A 21,996-nucleotide genomic window follows, 5' to 3' on the forward strand; every position below is an offset into this window, starting at 1 on the left:
AGCAGCCTCCGGACTCTGCTGTCCCCTCCACCCCCCAAAAAACTCCTGAACCCACCATCTGTTGCAGAAACCACCACCGAGCCACCTCCAGCCCTCCCCGGGCTCCCCCGCAGCACCACAAAATTCAAATGAACAAAACACTAAGATATAAGTTACTGCTTAAATTATTTGTAAAACATCTTAAATTTTCTGTGACATATTTTAAATACCCCCCGGAGCCCCCCCACAGTGTGTGTTCCCCAGAGGGGGCTTCAGTTCTGGCAGGCAGAGCCCACCAGGAACTCGATGGGGGAGGGAGCAGGAACAGAGAAAGGGTTTCTTATCCTTTCACAGCTTCAACAACTCCGAACTCTAAATATCAATAATAAAAGTTATAATATAATAAAATAGTTCTTCGTGAGGCAGTGGAGATCGAACGAGCCCTTTCAGGCCCCCCCAGGGGCAGCCCAGGTTCGGGCTCGGGCTCCGTAGAAACTCAGTAGTAAAAGTTTTACTTGGGGAGAGGGGGGAGTGGAGGGGGGGGTTCTGAGGGCAGGGGGGGCGGTCGGGGCTTGTCCGTGTTGGCGGCGGCTCTGGAGCTGGTGGAAGCCCGGGGGGGGTTCAAGAGCTCGCCGTACGGGTGGAAGTCGAAGGCGGGGGGCTGGGTGGGCTGCATGCCCTGCGCGCTCAGCAGCGAGTGCAGCATGTTGACCGTATCCTGGTAGTCACTGGCCTGGCTGGCGTTGTGCCCGTTGGCCCCGTGGGACCCTTGTCCGATTTGCCGTGGGTGCCCCGGGCTTTAGTGGCGGGGGGTAAGGGAAGGTTACCCGCATCCGAGCCGTGCCCGCGGAGGTGGGCCGCCCCGGGGAGGTGGGAGTAAGGGAACGGCATGCCGGGGCCTTTGGAGGCTTTGCTGACTTTGGGCTGGTGCTCGTGGGCCGTGGCCATGGCTGTGGCTGCTGCCTCCTCCGCCAGGGGCCTCTTGCGGGACGAGGCGAGGGGGCCGTAGCTCTTGTGGGGCACGGCGCCGGGCTGGCCGACGTGCTTAGAGTCTCCCGGCCGCTTGTTCGGCACGCTGCTGGGGCCGGCGCCGAGCTGGGCGTGCAAGTGTTTGTGAGAGTGGTGGTTGTGGTGGTGGTGGTGGTGGTTAGAAGGGTAGGGCTTGTGTCTCTCCTTGTGCTCCCGGTTCTTGCTGCTGCTCTCATCCGCAGAGCCCAGCCTTTCCGGGGCATTTGGCATCTTGATCCGCATTTTTATCTCCTCCTGCTTGCAGGGGAGCGGCCTCTCCCCACCTCCACCTGCCACCGGGATCCTCAGCTTCAGCGCCGAGGCTTTGTCACCCTTTTCAGGGCCAGGAGGGCGCTCGGGGTTCTCCGAGCCGCCCATGGGAATTTTCAAGATGATGGGAGAGGGGTTGCTGTCCTGCTGGACTTCCCTCTCCCGCTGCTGCTGGACCAGGAGATTCTGCGCGGCGTAGGCGTACTGAGAGCGGACGTTGGCCTCCATGTTCTCCAGCTGCCGCTTCTGCGCCGCCAGCTCCTCGGCGTGCTTGGCCCGGTACTCCTTGAGCGACACTTTGGCCGCCGGGGCGTTCTTGCCGCTCTGCTTCTGATAGCCAGCGCCGTCTTGCTGCAACGGATGCTCGGGGGCCGACGAGCTTTCGTTAGTCCTGTGACTCTGGCCAGCCTCCAGCTTGGGTGGAGGGTGCTGCTGGGACATCCAGTGGTCAGGCTGGGACATATCCGTGCCGCTCTGGTCGCCGGGCGACTCCGCCGCAGCCGACAGAGACGGCCCCGCTCCGGTGGTCGAGGACGTTGACATGCTCATCAACCCAGCAATGTTCATGTCTGAACTGTTGTTCCTGGAAATCATGTTGAGGATCGTCTGCTCCGACAGGCTCTCATCTTCACCGTGGTCATCAGCCTTCGACTTTCTGGCTGCTTGAGTAGCCTGGAATAAAAGCAGCAACGGGTCATTCACTTTGGGATGCTACAAGAGCTGGTTCGATGCCAGCAGCTCACCCCGTGAAGCACAAACTCTTGTTTAAAGACAGATCCGCTTTGCCCCCGTCTCTCCTTGCGGGAAAAGACCCAACCGGTGCCAGAGCAGTGGAAAACCCAAGTCTCTACAGAGTTAACTGGGAACAGATGAACTCGAGCGCCGAAGCGAGATTCTGCAGACGCGGAGCGTTCGCGTTTGCCCCCACACGTGCCCTTCAGACACTGTCTCCCATTGTAACACCGGAGAAACCAAGAGCTTGTGTTCTCCTGCAAGCACCCGTGCTCCCAAGGAGATTCTTACCCGCCAGTTCCGGATACGTTTAAGCCGGTTGGGAGTTTTCTCAAGGATCTGTAGGAATTCATGAGTCAGTTCTGCAGAGGAAACACAAAGCAGGGCAAGAGGGTCAGAGGTGGGCAGAGCAGCACTGATCCATCAGGGCAACCCCCTGCTTACTGCTGAGTGGAGCTACTCCAGGAGGGGAAATACTGACAACTAGTATCACTGGCCCCATTGAAACTCATCTCACTGTGCACCTTCTGCCATCCCTGTTGTACCATAGGAGCTGCTGCTGCTGCACTGGGAACAACCTTGGCAAGACCTGAAGTCCTGGAGTCCATGAACCGGCCGGTGGCCGCATTTGAACGACAGAGCCAGGGACAGAGATGCCAAAATAACGTAAGAGCCTTTGGGGAGGGGTGAACCTCGCTCCAAAACTTACCATCTAAGAGCTCCAGAGTTACAGTGCCATCAACGTATTCCCACCAGTGCTTCCCGTCCGTGGAGACTGGGATCTCCCAGTTGGACCACTTACAAGCCAGGTGGATACAGACGCAGGCCACAACGGGAGGGGTGTACTGCAGGCTGAAGGTGGTCAGGTGCAGGCTGCCGTCACCAGCAGGGAGAGAGAAACAGAAAGCCATGAACTCCCAAGCCTGAACCTCGGCACTCGCAATCGCCCACCGAGCAGCCGCTGCACCAGAGGCGGACACGGTGGGGAAGGTCCTGCCATTCCTCCCCCAGTACAACCCTACTGTTACGGGCGTCTCTATCCCGCTCCACCGATTTGCTTGTTCCTTCCCCGTTCTGCCGTGGGTAATTTGGGTCCAGGCAACTCTGGCTCAAATGATTTTTAGGAAAAACACTGCGGCTTCGGCTGTGAATAGCACCATACGCCGGAGTGACTCAGGAGCGCCTAAAAGGAAGCCTGGCCGCCTCGTCAAGCACTTTAATTAGTAAATTAATGTGCCGTGTGACAGCTCGGCCATCAGGGCTGGGAGGTCTAGGTAGCACTGGGAACAGGAGAAACGATGGACTAGGAAAGCATCCTACTCTACCTGCAGGAACACCAGGTCCACCAAGCCCTAGAAACCATGGAACCCGCTGTCACACCCGTCCATCGGCCCTTTCCAAGAGCGTCCGATGGAAACGGTGCCACCGAGCACCGACACGCAGCCGCCGGACGGCATTATCCGCATTTCTTCGCCGTGCTCGGGTTATTAAATGCTTTTCCATCAATGCAATGCAGAGACACAGAGATATCCATCTACAGCCAAAAAGTCTGAGGCCGTTTCACGGATACCACGTTTATCCATACATCAAGAAGTCAAACCCAGGGAATTCAGAGCCTTTATCCGGTCTGCCAAGGTGAGAAGTGAAGTTAAGGTGCACAAAGAGAATTAACTCTGCCCCGTAATGATGCCAGAAGCAAATAAAAGTTGAACATCTGTAGCTACACCTGGTTCACCACCGAAGCACCTGCATCAGGCGTTTCATGTCGTCACTTCAAGGCAAAATTGCCTGGCTGCATTTCCTACTTTCTGCCTGGATTTCCTTCCATTATAACCTTAACTCGTAATTCTTTGGTTTTGCAATTATTGCTGCAGGGATAAAACACGTTTCAAGGATGTATTTACCCACACGTTCCTAACACCACCTTCCCTTTACACTCGTTTTTGCAGGAAACCCACACAGTGCCCTTTGGAGCTAGAGAGCACCTTCAGCAAACAATTCTCCCAGCACGCCGCGGAGGTGAGCTGGCAACACCTCTCCCGGGCAGAGAGGAGACAAATGACTCGCCCAAGGCCACAAACTTCCATGGCTCAGCCTCTCCTCGCTCTGCAACCTCACCTGTGCCAACACCTAAACCATCTTTTTCTCCCATCCTTTCACTTCTGCGAGCTCCTTCGCAAAAACACAAAGGTTTTTCCACGGGACTCAGTCCGTTCCACCTGTGATTTGTCTGAAGCTGGTAATCCAGGAAACTCAATTAAAAAAAAAAAAAAAAACACGTCTGAAGTCCCAACACAAGAGCTGGTATCAGCCTCGCAGGGAAAAAAATTGAGCAACAAAACTACCCAGACCTCTCAAGATGAAAAAAAACCTGGGAGCTTGATTTCCAGGACTCTGGTCACGCAGGCCAGACAAGACTATAGTTTTCCCTTGAAATGCCTCATGCCTGCATCCAGCTACCCTTTTTTTCCCTTTATACTCTAGATCAGCTGTCTCTGGGGTACAGACTGTATTTGTTGACAATTTTCACAGCACCTGGTCCAGCGAAAACTCTGACACCCACGTACTAACCGAGTAAAACCGTATATATTCATTTCAAGTCTACCTTTTTGTTTCGCTTTGGGGTTTGTTGTTTTGTTTGGGGTTTTTTTCACTTTCACAACTGTCTATCTCCCCATAAACGAAAGCAGTGAAGCTCCTGAGCATCCCATCCGCCTCATTTTGCGGCTGGTTTTGACCAGCAGCTAGCAGGAGAAAGAGTTCCTGCTCTTTCTGAACCAAACCGAGCGATCCCCAGTTGCTCGCAGGCTGACCAACACCCCAGGGGTCACCAGTAGCACATCTCCTCCAGATAAGACCCTCTGTCAAACACGAATCAATCGTAAAATAATAACCTGTTGGTAGCCATGAAGTAGGAAGTCTGCGCCAAGTCCTTGCTGGCTGGAAGGGAAAAGGAAAAAGCAAGGAGTTAGTCTGCAGAGCCACAATATCGCGCCAGTTGTTTCCAGCTGCCTCTATTTTGATGCTCTTTATAGTTATCGAGGAGACTGGCTTTAGGCAAGTTCTCAGATGAACACTACAACGTATTTTTACAGTTCTCTGCCCAGCTGAGGTTACGTGGCAGAGGAGCCGCGAGCACCCTACGTCTGACATCACAGAATGGTTTGGGTTGGAAGGGACCTCAAAGATCACCTAGTTCCAACCCCCCTGCCATGGGCAGGGACACCTGCCACTACACCAGGTTGCTCCAAGCCCCATCCAACCTGGCCTTGAACACTTCCAGGGATGGGGCAGCCACAGCTTCTCCGGGCAACCTGTCCCAGTGCCTCACCATCGCTCACCTCGCACGAGCTGGGTGCACTTCACCACATGGGTATGGGGGTGGTCAATGGTGATCTCAAAACCTGGAAGAACACAGACATACGGCCATCAGGAAAGCAGCAGCACACCCCCACGGATCTACGAACCTCACGTTTCCTGCTCCTGGGGACAAGGCCTTCTCCCCTTCCCTCCTACAGCCCCTGCTCTCTGCTCGGAGGCAAGCAGGAATAGAGGAGATCGTTTTCCTGTATCCAGAAGACTCCAGTTCTCCAGTCACAAAACCCGAAGGTCACTGCTGCTGCCAGACCTCCACGCAGCTAAATGACTTCTGTGCTCGAAAGACCTCACTGAAAACAAAACAACTATTAAGGATTTCAAAAATAGCAGGACAAAGCCTCTCACCAGCAGCTGGGAGGAAGGAGAAGACAATGGCATCTGCTCAAAGGAATTTCTCTCACCCAAAAGCTAAGAGGAAACAGACGTTTTCCCTTTGAAGGAGCCTACAGCACTGAAGAGAACTGAACTAAATCCTCGCTTCGGTTTCCTATTCAGTTTGTGCATTATGTTTTAAAGAAAAAAAAAAAATCAAATCGCTCCATGTGTGCAACAGATTTGGTTCTTCCCATGCAGAACGTTCTAGAAGAACTGGGACGTGAAAAAAAGGCAACTGGAGAACTGAGTCGTTGCAGAACTGGGGTCACAGTTTCGCCACTGGTTTGCCAAGCCAGCGCGTCCGACACACCTGCCCCTCCAGTCCCCTCGCGAGAGAGGGACTGGGAGCACCGAGTCGGAAATAGCAGAGGCCTACGGAGTACTTTGGAGTGGCAGGCTATCTACAAACTCCCTCTGAAATGGAACAGATGTTAGCAAAAACACATTTTAACAGTATATTTCAGAAAGGAACGGGATACCGAATCCAACAGCCACAGCCCTAAACGTAGGCTCCAGCTTCTACTTTCAAAAAAAAAAACCCAAAACTTGCTGTTTTTTGTTTGTTGTTTTTTTTTTTCCACGTTCAGCTATCTGATCAAAATCTTAACTTTCAACCCAGGTTCTGTCAGACATCTCCCAATGCAACCTGCTTCCTGGCCACACAACTAGAACGTTATCAAGTTCAACAGCACAACAGAGGAGAGCGACCGGTGCCCAAACGCTACAAAACCTGTCGTGGGGGGAAAGAAAAGAGATGAGCTGCACTTCCACACTTCCATTTCTCCGAGCATTGAACCTGACACAAGTTCCACCTGAAAAAACGGACGTTAGAAGGAAAACAGGAGCAGGTGGGGAAAATAAGAGTTTGTTGCCTGGGCTCTTGTTGTCCCACTGGCCAGCTGTGCGTCTGCCCTCCAGCTGTGGAGAAGACTGTGCGGTTAGGCTCTCCACCCTGCGGAACACTCCTGGGTCTGGGATTCGTGTGGCAGCCCGTCCGCTTTGAAAAACTTACCCAGGGTCTGCAGTATTATGCTCTCTAGAATGACCAGGTCTTGGGCTTGCTGCAGGTAAGCCTGGGGTTGAGAGGACAGGCAAGTTACTCACGATGAGGCACTCCGTATAAAGCCTGCACATTTCTAACACCCTTTTCTCAGGGAGGCCAAAACAGCAAAGGGGGAATCTTTATGCCAATCTGCACTGGGGGAACTGGCACAGATTCCCTGCCAGAAAGGAGAAAGCAGAGTGCTGGGGTGGACCCGCTGCCCTGCCAGTGCTTCTGCCAGGGGACGGCTGCATCGGGATCCACAGTGGCCCTCTCAGTCCTGGTCCCTCGCACTGCACGGGACGGCTATCCGAGCAGTACAGGAGAGGAATTAGCTGCTTTTTGGGTTTTTTTTTTCCTCAAGCTTTCCTGGATAAAGCTGCCCCTTTTCAGCAGGGTTGGCTGCTCAGTTCCAGGTAAGACGGGCTGTCTCGAGAGATGGGGAATCGGCAACGTTTTTACCATGTGTGGGGACAGAACAGAACCAAACCTTCTGCTCTGCCACGGGCACTGCTCAATCCACACCCACGCCCTCCTCAGCAGCTTTTCACGCAGACACTGTCACACAGCACATCCCAGCCACATTTGCAGCAGAGAACAGGAGAGGGGTTGCCACAGAGCAGGAAACAAAAGCCTTCTGCTGTACAGAAGCCAAAAAGCTCTCACAGCACCAGAGCAGTTTAACTGGGAAGCTCTCCCTGACCACCCCAGGACACGGTCGGTCACTCAGAGAGCAGGTACTGCTGAACCCGATTTAACGAGACGCTGTAGCCACGCGGTTCAGGATGCAGCACGCTTCCGCCATTCCATTGCTCCTGCCTCTGCTCCTCACATCAGGGCCCAGTTCTTCCACCTCGACGCTTACCTCGCTCTTGGTGTCTAGAGTTTCCTGGTGATGCAGGCAGGCGTTTGCTACCTTGATTACATGCTCCAGCTTACGAGGCTGCTCCTCCACCTTGGCTGCCAAGAACAGAGCTGCTGGTACCACTGACTTCAGAGAGAAAAAAAAAATATTTTATTTAAAGTTCGTAAGTTTAAAATTAACGCAAATAAATCAGGCTAATTCTCAGGTTTAAAACAAACATTCCTTTAGGAAACAACCACCAGGACAGAAAAGGGTCTTTGGTGACTCACAGAATCACCCTTCCCCTTCCCAAGCCCCATCCCCAGGGCTGCTCCCACCACGGTGGCCCCCCAGCTGGCTGCCAGGAGCAGAGCTGGGGGGTTCCCGGCGCCCCCCACCCCACCAGACCCCGGCACACTTACGTTCCTGTGGAACTGGGTGAAGGACTGCACCATGTAGAAGCGATGCATGTACACGATGGCCGTGTTGATGGTGAGCTGGGAGCTGACACCGGCGGTTAAGGAATCACACAGCCGCCACGGCGACACTTAAGCAGCGCCCTCAGCTTCCCTGCATCCCACCGGCACCGGGCCGGTGCTCTCCCCGCCGCCGAGCCCGGTTCTCCTGGCTCTCTCCCCGGGTTTCACTCTCCCCGCGGCCGGGCCCGGCTCTCCCCGCTCCCGGGCAGGGTCTCACTCTCTCCGCCGCCAAGCCCGGCTCTCCCAGCTCCCGAACCGCCGCCAGCTCTCCCCACTCCCGCTCCAGGCCCGGCCTTCCCCGCACCCCGACGTTCCCCTCCCCGCTGCCGGGCCGGGCCCGGCTCTCCCCGCTCCCGAAACGCTCTCAGCTCCCCCCGCGACCCACCCGCTCTCTCCCCGCGCTCCCGACCCGGCCCCGACCCCCCCCGCACAGCTCTCCCCGCGGCCCAGCCCGCCTCTTTCCGCCTCCCGGCCGCTCCGACCCGGTGGTGGTGGCGGCGGCCGAGCGCAGGCCGCGCGGCCTAGCGCGCCCCGGATACACGTTGAGGCGCTGCCCCATTTCCTGCAGCAGGTTGGCCGCCTGCTGCCGGTACGAGAGCTCCTTGTCGGGGTCGAGCCCGGCGCGCCGAGAGGGGCTGCGCTCCAGCTGCTCGCGGCTGAAGTACCAGCGCCGCCCCGCCGCGCCGCCGGCCCCGCCGCCCGCCGCGGCCTCCATGGCGCTCTGCGCCCGCGCGCGCACCGACGCACGCACGCACGCACGCACGCGCGCGTACGCCTGCGTCACGCGGCGCGCCGAGGGGAGGGGGAAGGAGGGGCCGGCGCGGCGCATGCGCAGTCGGGTGGATGGGCGGCGGGCGGGGCGGGGAAGTGGGGGGGGGGGGGGCGGCCGTTACTCGCCGCTTACCGGTAACTCAGGCCCCACCGCTTCCCGCCTCCCCCCCCCGCCCCACACGCCGGGCGACAGCTCGTATCCAAAGTGAGTTTTATATATAATTTATCTGTACACACAAGGACAAAGTACCTCAGGTCTGCGCTGGGGGAGGGGGGAGGGCTGCCCCCCCACCCCCGGGTGACCCCCCCCCCTCCCCCGCCCCAAAACTGCTTCTAAAAACAAAAAAAAAAAAAAAAAAAGGAAAGAAAAAAAAAAATCACTTCATTATTTGTTTTTTTTGCATTTAAAAGGGGAGGGGGTGCTGCCCCCCCCCCCCCCACCGGCAGCCCCCCGGGAGGGAGCGGGACCCCCCGGCCGGGGAGGGCCGAGGCTCCGAGGGGGGCCTGGGGGGGCCGCAGAGGTGCTTTGCCTGCACCCCCCCGGGCAGGCGGCACTTCAGTTTGGCACATGGAGGGGGGTGAGGAGAACACCCCCCCCCAACACCCCTGTCCCGTCCCTGGGGGGGCCCCTGTCTCCCCTCTTTGGCACATGGGGGATTGCAGCAAAGGGGGGGCTGCACCCCAACACCCCCCCTCTGCAAACACCCGGTGCGGGGCTGGGAAATGTCCCCCCCCGACACACCACCCGGGGGGGGGGCACACCCCCCCTCCCCAGCCACCTCCCTTATGTCCATGTCTCCCTTTTTTTTTTTTTTTTTTTTTAAACACGTGGATTTGGGGATTTTTTCCTTTTTCACCTTACCCCGGAGCAGGCTGGGGAGGCAGCGGCCTGGGGGGGGGCGGGACACACACCACAGTGCCCCCCCCTAACTCCCCCCAGGGCCAGCGTTGAGGAAGTAGGTGGTCATCTCCCCCTTGCCCTTGACCTTGACCAGCCCCCGGCACTCCAGCGCGTAGCCCTTGGCCGCCAGCACCTGGTACAGGTCCGTGGTCACCTGGTGGAGGAGGACACGGGGGTGAGGGGGCTCTGGGAGGGGGGGGGAGGGAAGCCCCCCCTTTTCCACCCCCCCGCTGACCTGGATGCGGTCGGGGACCCCGGTGCTGTCCATGCGGCTGGAGACGTTGACGGTGTTGCCCCAGATGTCGTACTGCGGCTTGCGTGCCCCGATCACCCCCGCCACCACCGGCCCCATGTTCAGGCCTGGGGGGGCACAGGGGGGGCACAGAGGGTCACAGCTCCCTCCCCTGCCCAGGGGGTGAGGGCGCGGGGGGGCGTGCGAGGGGTAAAGGGGGGGCAGAAAGAGGGGCATGGGCGAAGGGGAGGGGGTGGGCAAAGGGTCTGCACGTGCACAGGGGTGGGGGAAGGCAAAGGGGTGTGCAAAGGGGTGTGCAAGGGCCAGGGTGTGCAAAGGGGAAGGGGCGTGCAAGGGTTTGCACGTGCAAAGGGGAAGGGGTGTGCACGAGTTTGCACGTGCAAAGGGCTGTGTGAAGGCTGCGTGTGTGAAAAGGAAGGGGTGTGCAAGGGTTTGCGTGTGCGAAGGGCCGTGTGTGCAAAAAGGAAGGGGTGTGCAAGGGTTTGCACGTGCAAAGGGCCGTGTGTGCGAAAAGGAAGGAGTGTGCAAGGGTTTGCACGTGCAAAGCGGTGTGCAAAGGCCAGGGTGTGCAAAGGAGAAGGGGTGTGAGGGCCAATGCCTGCAAGGGCTGAAGGGGTGTGCAACATCAGCATGTGCAAAAGCCTGTGTGCGAGGGCTGTGCGCGCAAAGTGGAAAGGGTGTGCAAAGATTTGGGGTGTGCAGAAGGGCGTGCACGGGCCGAGGGGCGTGCAAGGGGGCGTACACAAAGCGGTCTGCAAAGGCTGTGTGTGAAAAGGGCGAGGCGCGCAAGGCTTTGCCGGTGCAGACAGGTGCACGAAGGCTTGGGTGTGCAAAGCCCAGGGGGGCGTGCAAAGCCCACGAGTGCACGGCCATGCACCGGAGGCCGCGTGCACGACGGGGAAGAGGCGTGCAAGAGGCAGCAGACACGAAGCCACAGGCGAGGGCCACGTACACACGGGGGCAGCGGGTGCACGAGGGCGTGCGAGGGGCGTGCAAGGAGTGTGCAAGGGGCGCTCACCGATCTTCATCTGGAAGTTGTTGAAGGAGTGCTCGTTGATGTACTTCATCTGCTCCATGAGGTGCATGGCGTAGTCGGCCAGCGCCGCGATGTGGCTGCGGCCCTCGCGGTCGTACGTGGCGGCGTTGAGCCCCGAGGCCGCCATGTAGGTGCTGCCGATCGTCTTGATCTTCTCCAGCTGACGGTACTTCTGCTCGCTGATGATCTGGGGGGGGGCACGGGGGGGGGTCACCCACAGCCCGCCTCCCTGGGCACCCCATCCCCTGCACCCCATCCCTGGGCACCCCATGCATCCTACTCCACTTCTTTGGGGCCCCGTGCACCCCATCTCCTGCACCCTGTCCCCATGCACCCCATCTTCCTGCACCCCATCCCTCTACACCCCATGCATCCTACTCCACTTCTCTGGGGCCCCGTGCACCCCATCTCCTGCACCCTGTCCCCTTGCACCCCATCCCCAGGCACTCCATCTCCTGTACCCCATCCCTGTGCACGCCATGCATCCTACTCCACTTCTCTGGGGCCTCGTGCACCCCATCTCCTGCACCCTGTCCCCTTGCACCCCATCCCCATGCGCCCCGTCTCCTGCACCCCATCCCTGTGCACCCCACACATGCTGCTCCACGGCCTCTCCAGCACCCCATGCACCCCATCTTCCTGCACCCCATCCCTATGCACCCCATGCATCCTACTCCACTTCTCTGGGGCCCCGTGCACCCCATCTCCTGCACCCTGTCCCCTTGCACCCCATCCCCAGGCACTCCATCTCCTGTACCCCATCCCTGTGCACGCCATGCATCCTACTCCACTTCTCTGGGGCCTCGTGCACCTCATCTCCTGCACCCCATCCCCATGCACCCCACACATGCTGCTCCACAGCCTCTCCAGCACCCTGTGCATCCCACCTTCCTGCACCCCATCCCTCTGCACCCCATCCATGCTGCTCCACAGCCTCTCCAGCACCCTGTGCACCCCATCCCCATGCACCCCACCCATGCTGCTCCACAGCCTCTCCAGCACCCCGTGCACCCCATCCCTGCATACCCCACCCCCTCGCACCCCGCTCCGCCCCCCGGCACCTCGTCGAAGTCGGCGATGATCTCGTTGAGCAGCCGCAGGCACTCGACGCCCTCGTTGTTGGCCTCCAGCTCGACGTAGAACTCGGAGAAGTTGCTGATGGAGGCGAACATGACGGCCACGCACTCGCACGACTGGTAGTAGAGCTCGTCGTTGCGGCGCTCCCGCGCCAGAAAATGCGCCGCCACGTCCTTGGGCAGGATGTTGTGCAGCAGCCGCCGGTTGTACGCCTGCAGCTCCTCCATCTCCTCCTTCTCGCCCGTCGCCTGCGTGGCACGGTGCCATGCGGGAGCCGCGCCGAGGCCCCCAGCGGCCACCCCGGGGCGCGGGGAGGGGGTCGGCGTCGGCCCCTCGTGCCCCCCAGCTCCTACCTGCAGCTTCCAGAGGAAGTCGAGGCGGGCGGTGGACTCGACCTGCTGCGCGTGCAGGTACAGCGCCAGCGCGAAGACGGCCAGGATGACGGGGGTGACGTACCGCAGGGCCACCTTCCCCTCCGCCGGGCTGCGGGCACCCCCCGTCCGCTTGAGCTGGGGTGCCAGATGGGTCCGTGCCCAGCCCAGGGGCCCCAAGGCTGCACCCACCCCTTAATATGCACCTACCCCAGAGACTCCCAAAGGTGCACCTACTCCAGGGACCCCAAACCTGCATCCAGATCCCAAACCTGCACCCACCTAAGGGATCCCCTACGATGCACCTACTCCAGGGACCCCAAACCTGCACCCACCTAAGGGATCCCCTACAATGCACCTATTCCAAGGACCCCAAACCTGCACCCACCCAAGGGATCCCCTACGATGCACCTACTCCAGGGACCCCAAACCTGTGCCCAACGCCATAAGATGCACCCACCCCAGAGACCCCCAGGCTGCACCCAGAGACTCTGTAAGATGCGCCCACCCTGGCACCACAGACGCCCAAAGGACTCTCCTGCTGCTGCCCACCCTCACCCCCCTCCTCCCATTTTCCCACTAATCCCAGTTCCCCACTCACCATCCGCCCTGGGTCCCATTGAAGGGGGGCCTGGGGAGGGGAGAGGAGCTGGGGGTTAGCGGGGTGGGGACATGGGTCCTGGGGTGGGGACCCCTGGGGACGGGGAGGGGACACCGGGCACTCACAGGGCATTGGCCACTACCAGCAGGTCGGCGTTGTCAAAGAGGGCGGCCTGGGGCCCCTCCACCAGCACCAGGTAGGTGCCCTCGATGGCCACCATGAGCAGCAGCTTCCCGATGCTGCTGATGTGCAGGAAGACGGAGCAGGCCAGCAGGCTCAGCACCACGCTGTAGGTGAAGTACTGCGGGGGACACGGCGCAGGGATGCACCGGCACCCCGTGGGGACGCCCAGCTGGCATCCCGCACCCAGAGGGACCCCCTGCCCACACCCACGGGGATCTCGCACCCATGGGGACCCCCTGCCTGCACCCCCAGGGACCCCCTGCCAGCACTCTGTACCCTCAGGGGCTCTGTGCCAGCACCCATGGAGGACCTTGCGCCCGCAAGGACCTGTGTCACCACCCCATATCTGCGGGGGCCCCATGCCAGCACCCGGTACTCTTAAGGACCTCATGCCAGCACCCTGGGGGACACTGTGCCTGCAAGGACCCCATGCCAGCACCCTGTACCCTCAGGGACCCCATGCCAGCACCCTGCATCCTCAGGGACCCCATGCCATCACCCTGTACCCTCAGGGACCCTGTGCCAGCACCCAAGGATGACCTTGCACCCACAGGGACCAACACTCGCACCCATGCAGGACCCCATCCCAGTGCCCTGCACCCACGGGAGCCCTGCACCCCGCACCCATGGGTGCCCGGTGGCTGCTCACCTCGGGGAAGTCACAGGCCAGCCCGGTGCGGTGGCAGGGGCCCGTGGGGGTCCCCAGGGAGAAGTTGAGGGCCCGGAGTTGGCACGGTCCCACGGCCTCGGGGGTGACGTTGAGCTCGTGGGCAGCGCAGTCCCGCAGGGCCACCCGGCTACAGGTGAACTGGGGGGTGGGGGGGGGCAGAGAGAGGGGTGAGCCGGTGCCCCGCAGCCCCCCGCAGCCCCCTGCGCCCCCACGGCCCTACCATGTTGACAAAGGCGGCGATGAAGACGAGGAGGATGGTGAAGACCCCGATGACGGTGCTGTGGGCGCGGGACTGGACGATCTTGCGGGAGAGCTGCTGCAGGGCGGCGGGGAAGAGCTGGGGGGGGGGCAGAGGGACCCCGTCACGTGCAGCCGAGCCCCCCTACACCCCCCCACCCATCAACCCCGGGACTCACAGTGACGCAGGAGTAGACGGCGCAGACGAAGAGGATGGCGGCGAGGAGGATGAAGATGCCAACGTAGACGCCGAGCATCAGCGGGGAGCTGGGAGGGAGGCGGCTGTGAGCACTGGGGTGTGCGAGGGGCCGGGGAGCGGGGTTTGGGGGGGCTTGGCACTCACTGGGGGAACACCACGATCTGGAGGCAGCAGATGAAGCAGAAGACGAGGAGGGTGCAGGCCACGTAGCCACCGAAGCGGTCGTCCACCTTCTTGGAGTACTGGGAGGAGAGGGGTGAGCTGGGGTGGGTGGAGGGGGACGGAGGAGACACCGGGGGGGAGGAGATGAAGAGGATGGAGGGGCCACGACAAAGGGGACCATGGAGCCAGTGGGATGGAGGGGACCCCCCAGATTAGAGGGGTCGGAGGTGACCCACGGGATGGAGAGGGTGGAGGGTACCATGAAACCAGGACAGAGAGGACCCCCGGGGATGGAGGTGAGATGAAGGGGACAAAGGAACTGATGGGGGTGGGACAGAGAGGACTTCGGGGGTGGAGAGGATCAGAGGGGGCCACAGGGCCAGGATGGAGGGACCCCCCACCTTCTTCTCCAGCTCGGGCGTCTGGAAGGTGAGCAGGAACTTCTTGACGTGGTCCTTGCGGAGCTGGTCGATGCTGCGGGCATCGATGGCGCGGCTCAGGAACTCGTCCACCTCGTCCTCGGGGTTGAGGGCCTCCTGGGCACCGCGGCTGGGGGCACCAGCAGGTCAGAGCCCACCCGGACCCCCAGCTCTGCCCCAGGGAGGGACTGGCTGCCACCCCCTGGGCACCCCAGCATGGGGACACTTACTTGTCCTTGCTGGAGTCCTCGATGCCCTGGGGAGACACAAGGGAGATGGGGGTGTCAGAGACACCCACACGGATGGGGGGGACCCTCATAGATGACAAGGACATGGGGCACCCCCCAGGGCCACCAAAGACGGGGGACAGTGGTAACCAGGACAGGGGGATCCCCACAGGTTCCCCAAGTGTGGCAAGGATTTGGGGTGGGGGGTGTCTGCAAAGGGAGGGTGGAGGGCTCTGAAGGGGGTCTGACACCAGCGAGGACGGGGAACCTGAGGGTCCCCCAGGCCACTGAGGACAGGGGGGAACCCCAAGAACTGGTGAGGATGGGGGGGACACCTGGGGGTCCCCATGGGCTGCTGATGGTAGGGGGGGATCCCCAAGGGCTGGTGAGGATGGGGGGGACACTTGGGGGTCTCCATGGGCTGCTGATGGTAGGGGGGAACCCCAAGGGCTGCTGAGGACAGGGGCAGACCCAGGGACTCCTGGAGGCCGCGGCTGCGGCGGGCAGGAGGAAGCAGGCACAGGCTGCGGGCAGGGCTGGCACAGCTCCATGGCAGCCGCAGAACAGCAGCGAGAGGCTGATACCACCGCGGCGAGGGGCCCCCTGCGCCCGACACCCCCCCCCGAGGCCACTCACCATCTGCCGGAAGGCCTTGGAGTCCTTGGTGCGGGAGAAGGAGCGCTCGGGCACCCAGCGCGGCACCAGCCCCTCCGTCGAGTTGGCACGTGCCCGCTGCAGCTTGGCCAGGATGGCTTTCTCCTCCTTCTGCGGGGCGACACGGCCGTCAGAGGGGTGGCCCCGGGTGTCCTTCCCCCCTCCCAATCGTCCCCACCAGACTCACGCGCTTCTGGCTGCAGCCGACGATGAGGAAGGTCTCGATGTTGTGCTCCTTGAGGTAGGCATTGCGCTCGCCCCCGTGCCCCGGCTCCACCTCGTAGTCCCCATTCAGGTACTGCAGCGTCGCCCAGGTGATGTGGATGCGCCTGCGGATGGAGGAGGGGGGCAGAAAAAAAGGTGCTGAGCACCTTCTGCCCCGCGCCCACCATCCCGGTCCCCATCCCAGCTCCCCCCCCGGTCCCGGCTCACCCGGCTTTGCCGCCCGCTTCCATGTGGTTGGCGAGGGTGACGTCGTTGGACCAGACGTCGAACTGCCACTTGCGCAGCCCCAGGGACGCCGCAGTGCACCCGCCCGCTGTGGATGCCCACGCGCATGTTCACGTTCACCCCCTTCACCCTCCCGCACCAGCCTGCGGATGACACCGGCACCGCGTCAGCCCAAGGCACCGGCGGCACTGGTGGCAACCGGCGGTGCCGCGTCCCGCGCTGGGGATGTGCCAGCACCAGGGTCAGGTGCAGCACTCCAGGAGCACGGTGGCACCATGAATGTGCCAGCACCAGGGTCGGGCGCAGCACCCCAGGAGCACGGTGGCACCGGGGATGTGCCAGTACCAGGGTCGGGCGCAGCACCCCAGGAGCACAGTGGCACCATGGATGTGCCAGCACCAGGGTCGGGTGCAGCACCCCAGGAGCACGGTGGCACCAGGGATGTGCCAGCACCAGGGTTGGGCGCAGCACCCCAGGAGCACAGTGGCACCGGGGATGTGCCAGCACCAGGGTCAGGCGCAGCACCCCAGGAGCACAGTGGCACCGGGGATGTGCCAGTACCAGGGTCAGGCGCAGCACCCCAGGAGCACGGTGGCACCGGGGATGTGCCAACAGCAGGGTCAGGCACAGCACCCCAGGGTTGCAGTGGCACTGGGAACGTGGCAGCACCAGGATCAGGTGCAGCCTCCCAGGGTTGTGGTGGCACCAGGGACGTGGCAGCACCAGGGACGGGCACGACCGCCCCCGTTCTCTGCCCCCACTCACGAAATGGCCTCGATCATGTCGACCCCCATCTCGACGCAGCAGTGCGCGTGGTCCCGCGCGCCTCCGGCAGCCCCGACACGCAGTAGTAGTAGCAGTCCCCCAGGATCTTGATGCGCAGGCAGTGTTCTCCTGGGGAGGGGAGGGGGGACACGGGCAGGTCAGGGGGGCCCTGAGACCCCCATCCCTCCAGCTCCCACCCCCCCCAGCCCCGCCGCTCACCGCCGCCAGCTTGTCGAAGCGAGCGAAGAGCTCGTTGAGCGTCATCACCAGCTCCTGGGCGGTGCACTGCGATGCCAGGCTGGTGAAGCCCTCGATGTCCGCGAAGAGGATGCTGCCGGGAGGAAGAGCATGGGCTGAGGAGGGACCCCCCCTCACCGAAGCCTCGCCCACTCCCCCACCCGCAGCCCCACTCCCGCGGTACCTGACGTTGTCGTGCTTCTGGATGTAGATCTTGTGGAACATCATGTCCTCCTTCTTGGTGTTGATGTCCTCCTTCATCTCCATGGCCACGTGCTGGGGCAGCACCGAGAGCAGCAGGCGCTCCTGCACCCCGGCACCACCCATTAGCGGGCGGGTCTGGGGCCCTGATGGACCCCCCCAGCCCAGCACGGGAGACCCTGGGACCCCCCGGGACCCCCAGCCCACCTGCTGGCGGTTCTCGCGCTGGAGGTGCAGCCGCGCCTGGATGTAGCCACGGGTCTCCTGGAACGCCTGGCGCTGCGACACCTCGGCCGGGTAGTGGGTGCAGACCCCCACCACGTTGGTGCAGAGGAAGATGAGGGCATTGGCGCTGAGCTGGTGGGGAAGGTGGGCTCAGCGCAGCGACATGGGGACCCCCAGCCCCACGACGAGACCTGCCAGCTCTGCCACCCCAAAACCCCGGCTCTGGTATGGGGGGTGCCATCAAGAGGAGCAGGGGGGCTGTAAGGGTGGAACATGGGGCAGGGGGATGTGGGGACCCAGGGTAGGGGGCATGCAGGGAGCTGGGGACAAGGTGAGGGGGGATGTGGGGCATGGGAAACTTGGGTGGGGGGGGGTGCAGGGACATGGGGGACCTGGAGATCCGGGGCAGGGGGACACGGGGCACCTGAGGCTGCAGGAAACCAGGGCATGGGGGATGCAAGACATGGGGACACAGGGCAGGGGGGGCACAGAGGACCTGGGGACACAGGGCAACAGGGGGCACAGGGGACTGGGGATGCAAGAAACCAGGGCAGGGGGGATATGAGGATGCAGGGACTCGGGGTGGGGGGAACATGGGGACCCCAGGGTTGGGGGGGGACACGGCCACCGCGGGCACTTCGGAAGCGGAGGAAGCCAGGGGAGGGCCGGGAAGCGGAGATGGCTGAAGCGGGAGAGCTGTGGTTTCCCCCCCCCTTTGTCCCCATCCCCGTCCCCGGGACCGGGGCCAGGGCTATTTATAGCACTGGGGCGGGCTGGGAGCGGGGGCCTCGCACCCACCCGCCCACCGGCCCCATCACCCACCCTGGGGGGGTTAACCCCACTAAGGAGGGGTTCCCCTCCCGTGCCTCCCCCCCCCCAGCACCACGTTCTCGCCCTGTGCCCCATGGGGATGGCACGTGGCCCCAGCCCCGGCCAGGCAGGGCGAGGGTGACGGGTGGCCCCGTGCGAGGAGCGGGGAGCGCGGTGAGGCCCCGCCAGGGACCGGGAACACGAAGCCTCGGGGACGAGGGAACCCCCCCACACCCCCCCTGTGCATGCAGCACCCCACGGGGAGCATCCGCCACCCCGGGGTGGCAGGACTGGGGATGCTGCCAGGGTCCCAGCCCCCCCGGGTGGCAGCCATCCCCCTGCCCTGGCGCCCTGACCCTGTGTCCCCCCTCAGGGGCTTCCGCTGGTCCCACAACGGGGGCTTTGTGGGTGCCCCCCCCACCCCCGGCACAGCCCACAATGGCAGGTCTGTGCACGGCCCCGCTGGGACAAGGGGCCCTGTCGTCCGTCCCCCCCTCAATGCAGGGCTGCGCCAGCAGAGTGACCCCCAACCACACCGCAGGCAGCACCCACAGGACCCCAGCACTGGGACACCCCCCTAGGACCCCCCCAGCCCCGGACAGCTGAGGGGCCCCTCCCGCATCCAGAATTTTCCATGTGCAGAAAAGCCCAATTTTGCAGAGAGGGACACGGGGAGCCGCCGGCGAGGATGGGGGGTCCCACCCGGGGTCGGAGACAGGCAGGACCCCCACAGCACAGCCCCCCCCCCCCCCCATGTGTGCACGTGTGCATCCCCCCCACCCTACCTGCTTCCAGAGGAAGGGGTCGGCGGCGTTGCGGTGCCAGGCGATGGCGAGGTGCAGGGCAGAGAGGAGGCCGCCGGCCAGCACGGCCGCCCGCATCCGCACGGGCAGCAGCGTGTAGGTGATGTAGATGAAGAAGACGCTCCACCAGACGCCTTCGGCCGCGCTGCGCGGCGCGACGGCCGCCGTCCCCAGCGCCTGCACCCCGGCCAGCAACCCCAGCACCACGTAGCTCACCACCCACATGTAGTCCTGGGGGAAGGCGCTGCGGCTGCACAGCACCATCAAGAGCAGGAAAAGAGCCGTGGCGCTCGCCAAGGCGGCGGCCGCCGGCACGTGCGGGGCGCCGGGCAGGCAGTGGAAAAGCAGCATCACCCCGCAGACCAGCACCAGGACCCCCATCAGCACCGTCAAGCTGCTCTGGTTCATCTGGAAGAAGTAGCGCTGGTAAAGCCGCTCCAGTTTGGCCGACTGGAAGCGTTTGGAGCGGAAAACCTGGAGCAACCGCCGCCAGCATTCGGTGGCCAACGGCCGCCCCCCGGCTCCCTTCGGCCCCTTGGCTTCGCCGTCTTCCAAACCCAAGTCCACCGATTTGAGCCCCAGGTCGCCCGCCGGTCCCTTCTTGCCATAGTGGTCCTCCTGCCAGGTGCAGCGCGGGCCCCGGGGGGGTCCCCCGCCCCGCTCCATCTCAGGGTCCTGAAGGCAGCTCATGTAGCGGGGGCCGCAGAGGGTGGCGCGGGGGCGGGTGCCCTTCTTGCCGTTGCGCTCCCCCCATGCCGTCTTCCGCTCGTCCACCTTGGGCACCAGGATGCCGCTGAACCACGACATGCTGCGGGCACCGGGAAGGGGTCAAGCACTCAGGCCCCCACCCGAACGCCCCAGAAGGTTGCCCACGGAGGGGGGCAGGGCAACCTGGCGGGGACGGGCAGCAAAGAGCCCTGATGTCCCACCCTGAGGAACACAGACCCTCAAGCCCCAGCTTGCCCACCAGCCCCATGGCCCCAGCAGGAACAGCTGGTGCCGGTGCCCCGGTGCCGGTGCCCCGGTGCTCGGGCCCTGCCAAGGCCGCCCCGAGCCCGTCCTCCCCCGGCGCGGCGACCTGCGGCAAAGCTGGAACCGTCCCGGGCGTCCCGGCCCTGTTTATCTTGAACGGTGGCCAACGGGCTGCACCGGGCACCGCGGCCCCGGGGCACGGGGGACCAAACGGGACGTGGCAGCCGGTTCCAGCCCCGGGCGAGCGGCGGTGCCGAACGGTCGCCCAGGAAGGGCCGGCCCCGGCGGCGGCGGCCACCTCCCTGCCTGCCCGCTGCGGGCACGGCCCGCGGGGAGCCCCGCCGCGCCCGGCCCGTTCACCCCGCACCCGCCAGCGCCCTCCCGCTGCCACCCTGGGCAGCCCCGCCGCACCGGCGGCTCCCGCCGCACCGGGCAGCCCCCCTGCGCACCGGGCAGCCCCCGACGGGGCCGCACCGCTCCTGCCGCCCCGGGACCCAATCCGGTCGCCCCGCCGCCACTGCACCGGTCCCCGCCGTCCGTCCGTCCGTCCCCCCCCCCCCCGCCGCGCCCGGTCGGCCCCGCTCACCTCCGCCTCCGGCGCCGCCGCCCGCGGGGCCCCGCGCCCCGGCACGGCCCCGCCGCCGCCCGCTCCTACACGGCGGCCGCGTTGCGCCCTCGCCGTCCCATCCCGCGCCCAGGCCGGGCCCCCGGTGGCGGTGGCGGCCCCGGTCCCGGCCACAGCCCCGGCCCCGGCCCCGGCCCGCCCCGGCCGGTGCCCGCCCCCCCTCCCCCCCCCCCCCCGCCCGCCCGGATCCGCTCCCGGGCGCTCCCGGCCGGCGGCCTTAAAGGCGCAGCGGCGGCGGTGGCGGCCCGGTACGGTCCGGTACGGCCCGGAGCGGCCCGGTGCGGCGGGGGAGGCGCGGGCGGCGCGCGGGGGCGGCGGGCGCGCGCGCGGGCACGGGCAGACCGGCACCCCCGGGGCTGCGCACACACACCAGGCACACACACACACACACACGCACACACGCACCGCCGCGCTGCACCGACATGGCGGGGACAACGGGGACGCGCGCACGCCGGGCCCCCCCCCCCGCGCGCGCACACACACGCACCCCCCCCACCCCCCCCGTGCACCCCCCTTCTCGGCACCGCACACGCACACCCCCCCCCCGAGATTGTCCCTTGCACGCGCACCCTGTACGCACCCCCCCCTTACCCCCCCCTTGCACGCCCACCCTGCACACATACCTGCACGCCCCCTTGCACACACACGCGCGCGCACGAACACACACGAGCGCACACCCTTGCACACGTGTGCCCCTCTGCGTGTGCACGCACGCACGCGTCTCCCTGCACACACACTCACACGCCCCTTAGGCACCCCCAGGCGTGTGCACACGCACACGCACGCCTGTGCACACGTACCCTTGCACACACAAGCGCATGTGCGCGCACCCCCCCCCCCTTTGCACGCAGACGTGCCCGTTTTGCACGCGCGCGCGCACACGCGCAGGCCCCTTGCACACACAGACGCCCGTTTTGCACGCACACTCGTGCAGGCGCCCGCACCCGCTTTGCACACGCAGAGATGTGCGCGCACACCTTTGCACGCCTGCGCTCCCGCTTTGCACACACATGCACGCACACACACGTGTGAACACGCCC

At 63.6% G+C, this 21,996-nt stretch overlaps 2 protein-coding genes across 2 annotated transcripts; both read right to left on the minus strand.

Moving 5' to 3' along the window:
* Positions 1-146: 146 nt before the first annotated feature.
* On the minus strand, positions 147-8,822 carry CCNT1 (cyclin T1). Its single transcript, XM_086628537.1, is given in 10 exon segments — positions 147-741; positions 744-1,929; positions 2,281-2,351; positions 2,699-2,862; positions 4,884-4,929; positions 5,331-5,393; positions 6,755-6,815; positions 7,650-7,775; positions 8,051-8,132; positions 8,647-8,822. Coding segments are annotated over 10 exon segments (2,226 nt in total). The 3' UTR covers positions 147-490.
* A 982-nt stretch (positions 8,823-9,804) lies between these two features.
* Positions 9,805-20,166, minus strand: ADCY6 (adenylate cyclase 6). Its single transcript, XM_086628464.1, is given in 24 exon segments — positions 9,805-9,933; positions 10,015-10,139; positions 11,051-11,255; positions 12,130-12,393; positions 12,499-12,628; positions 13,118-13,147; positions 13,243-13,418; positions 13,950-14,108; positions 14,191-14,307; positions 14,387-14,474; positions 14,551-14,648; positions 14,970-15,117; positions 15,218-15,243; positions 15,851-15,979; positions 16,056-16,197; positions 16,301-16,383; positions 16,385-16,447; positions 16,449-16,461; positions 17,084-17,138; positions 17,141-17,209; positions 17,299-17,414; positions 17,505-17,626; positions 17,729-17,878; positions 19,342-20,166. Coding segments are annotated over 24 exon segments (3,462 nt in total).
* Positions 20,167-21,996: the final 1,830 nt, after the last annotated feature.

The sequence above is a fragment of the Tauraco erythrolophus genome, chromosome 31, assembly GCF_009769465.1.
Source record: "Tauraco erythrolophus isolate bTauEry1 chromosome 31, bTauEry1.pri, whole genome shotgun sequence".
Classification (NCBI taxonomy): Eukaryota; Metazoa; Chordata; class Aves; order Musophagiformes; family Musophagidae; genus Tauraco; species Tauraco erythrolophus.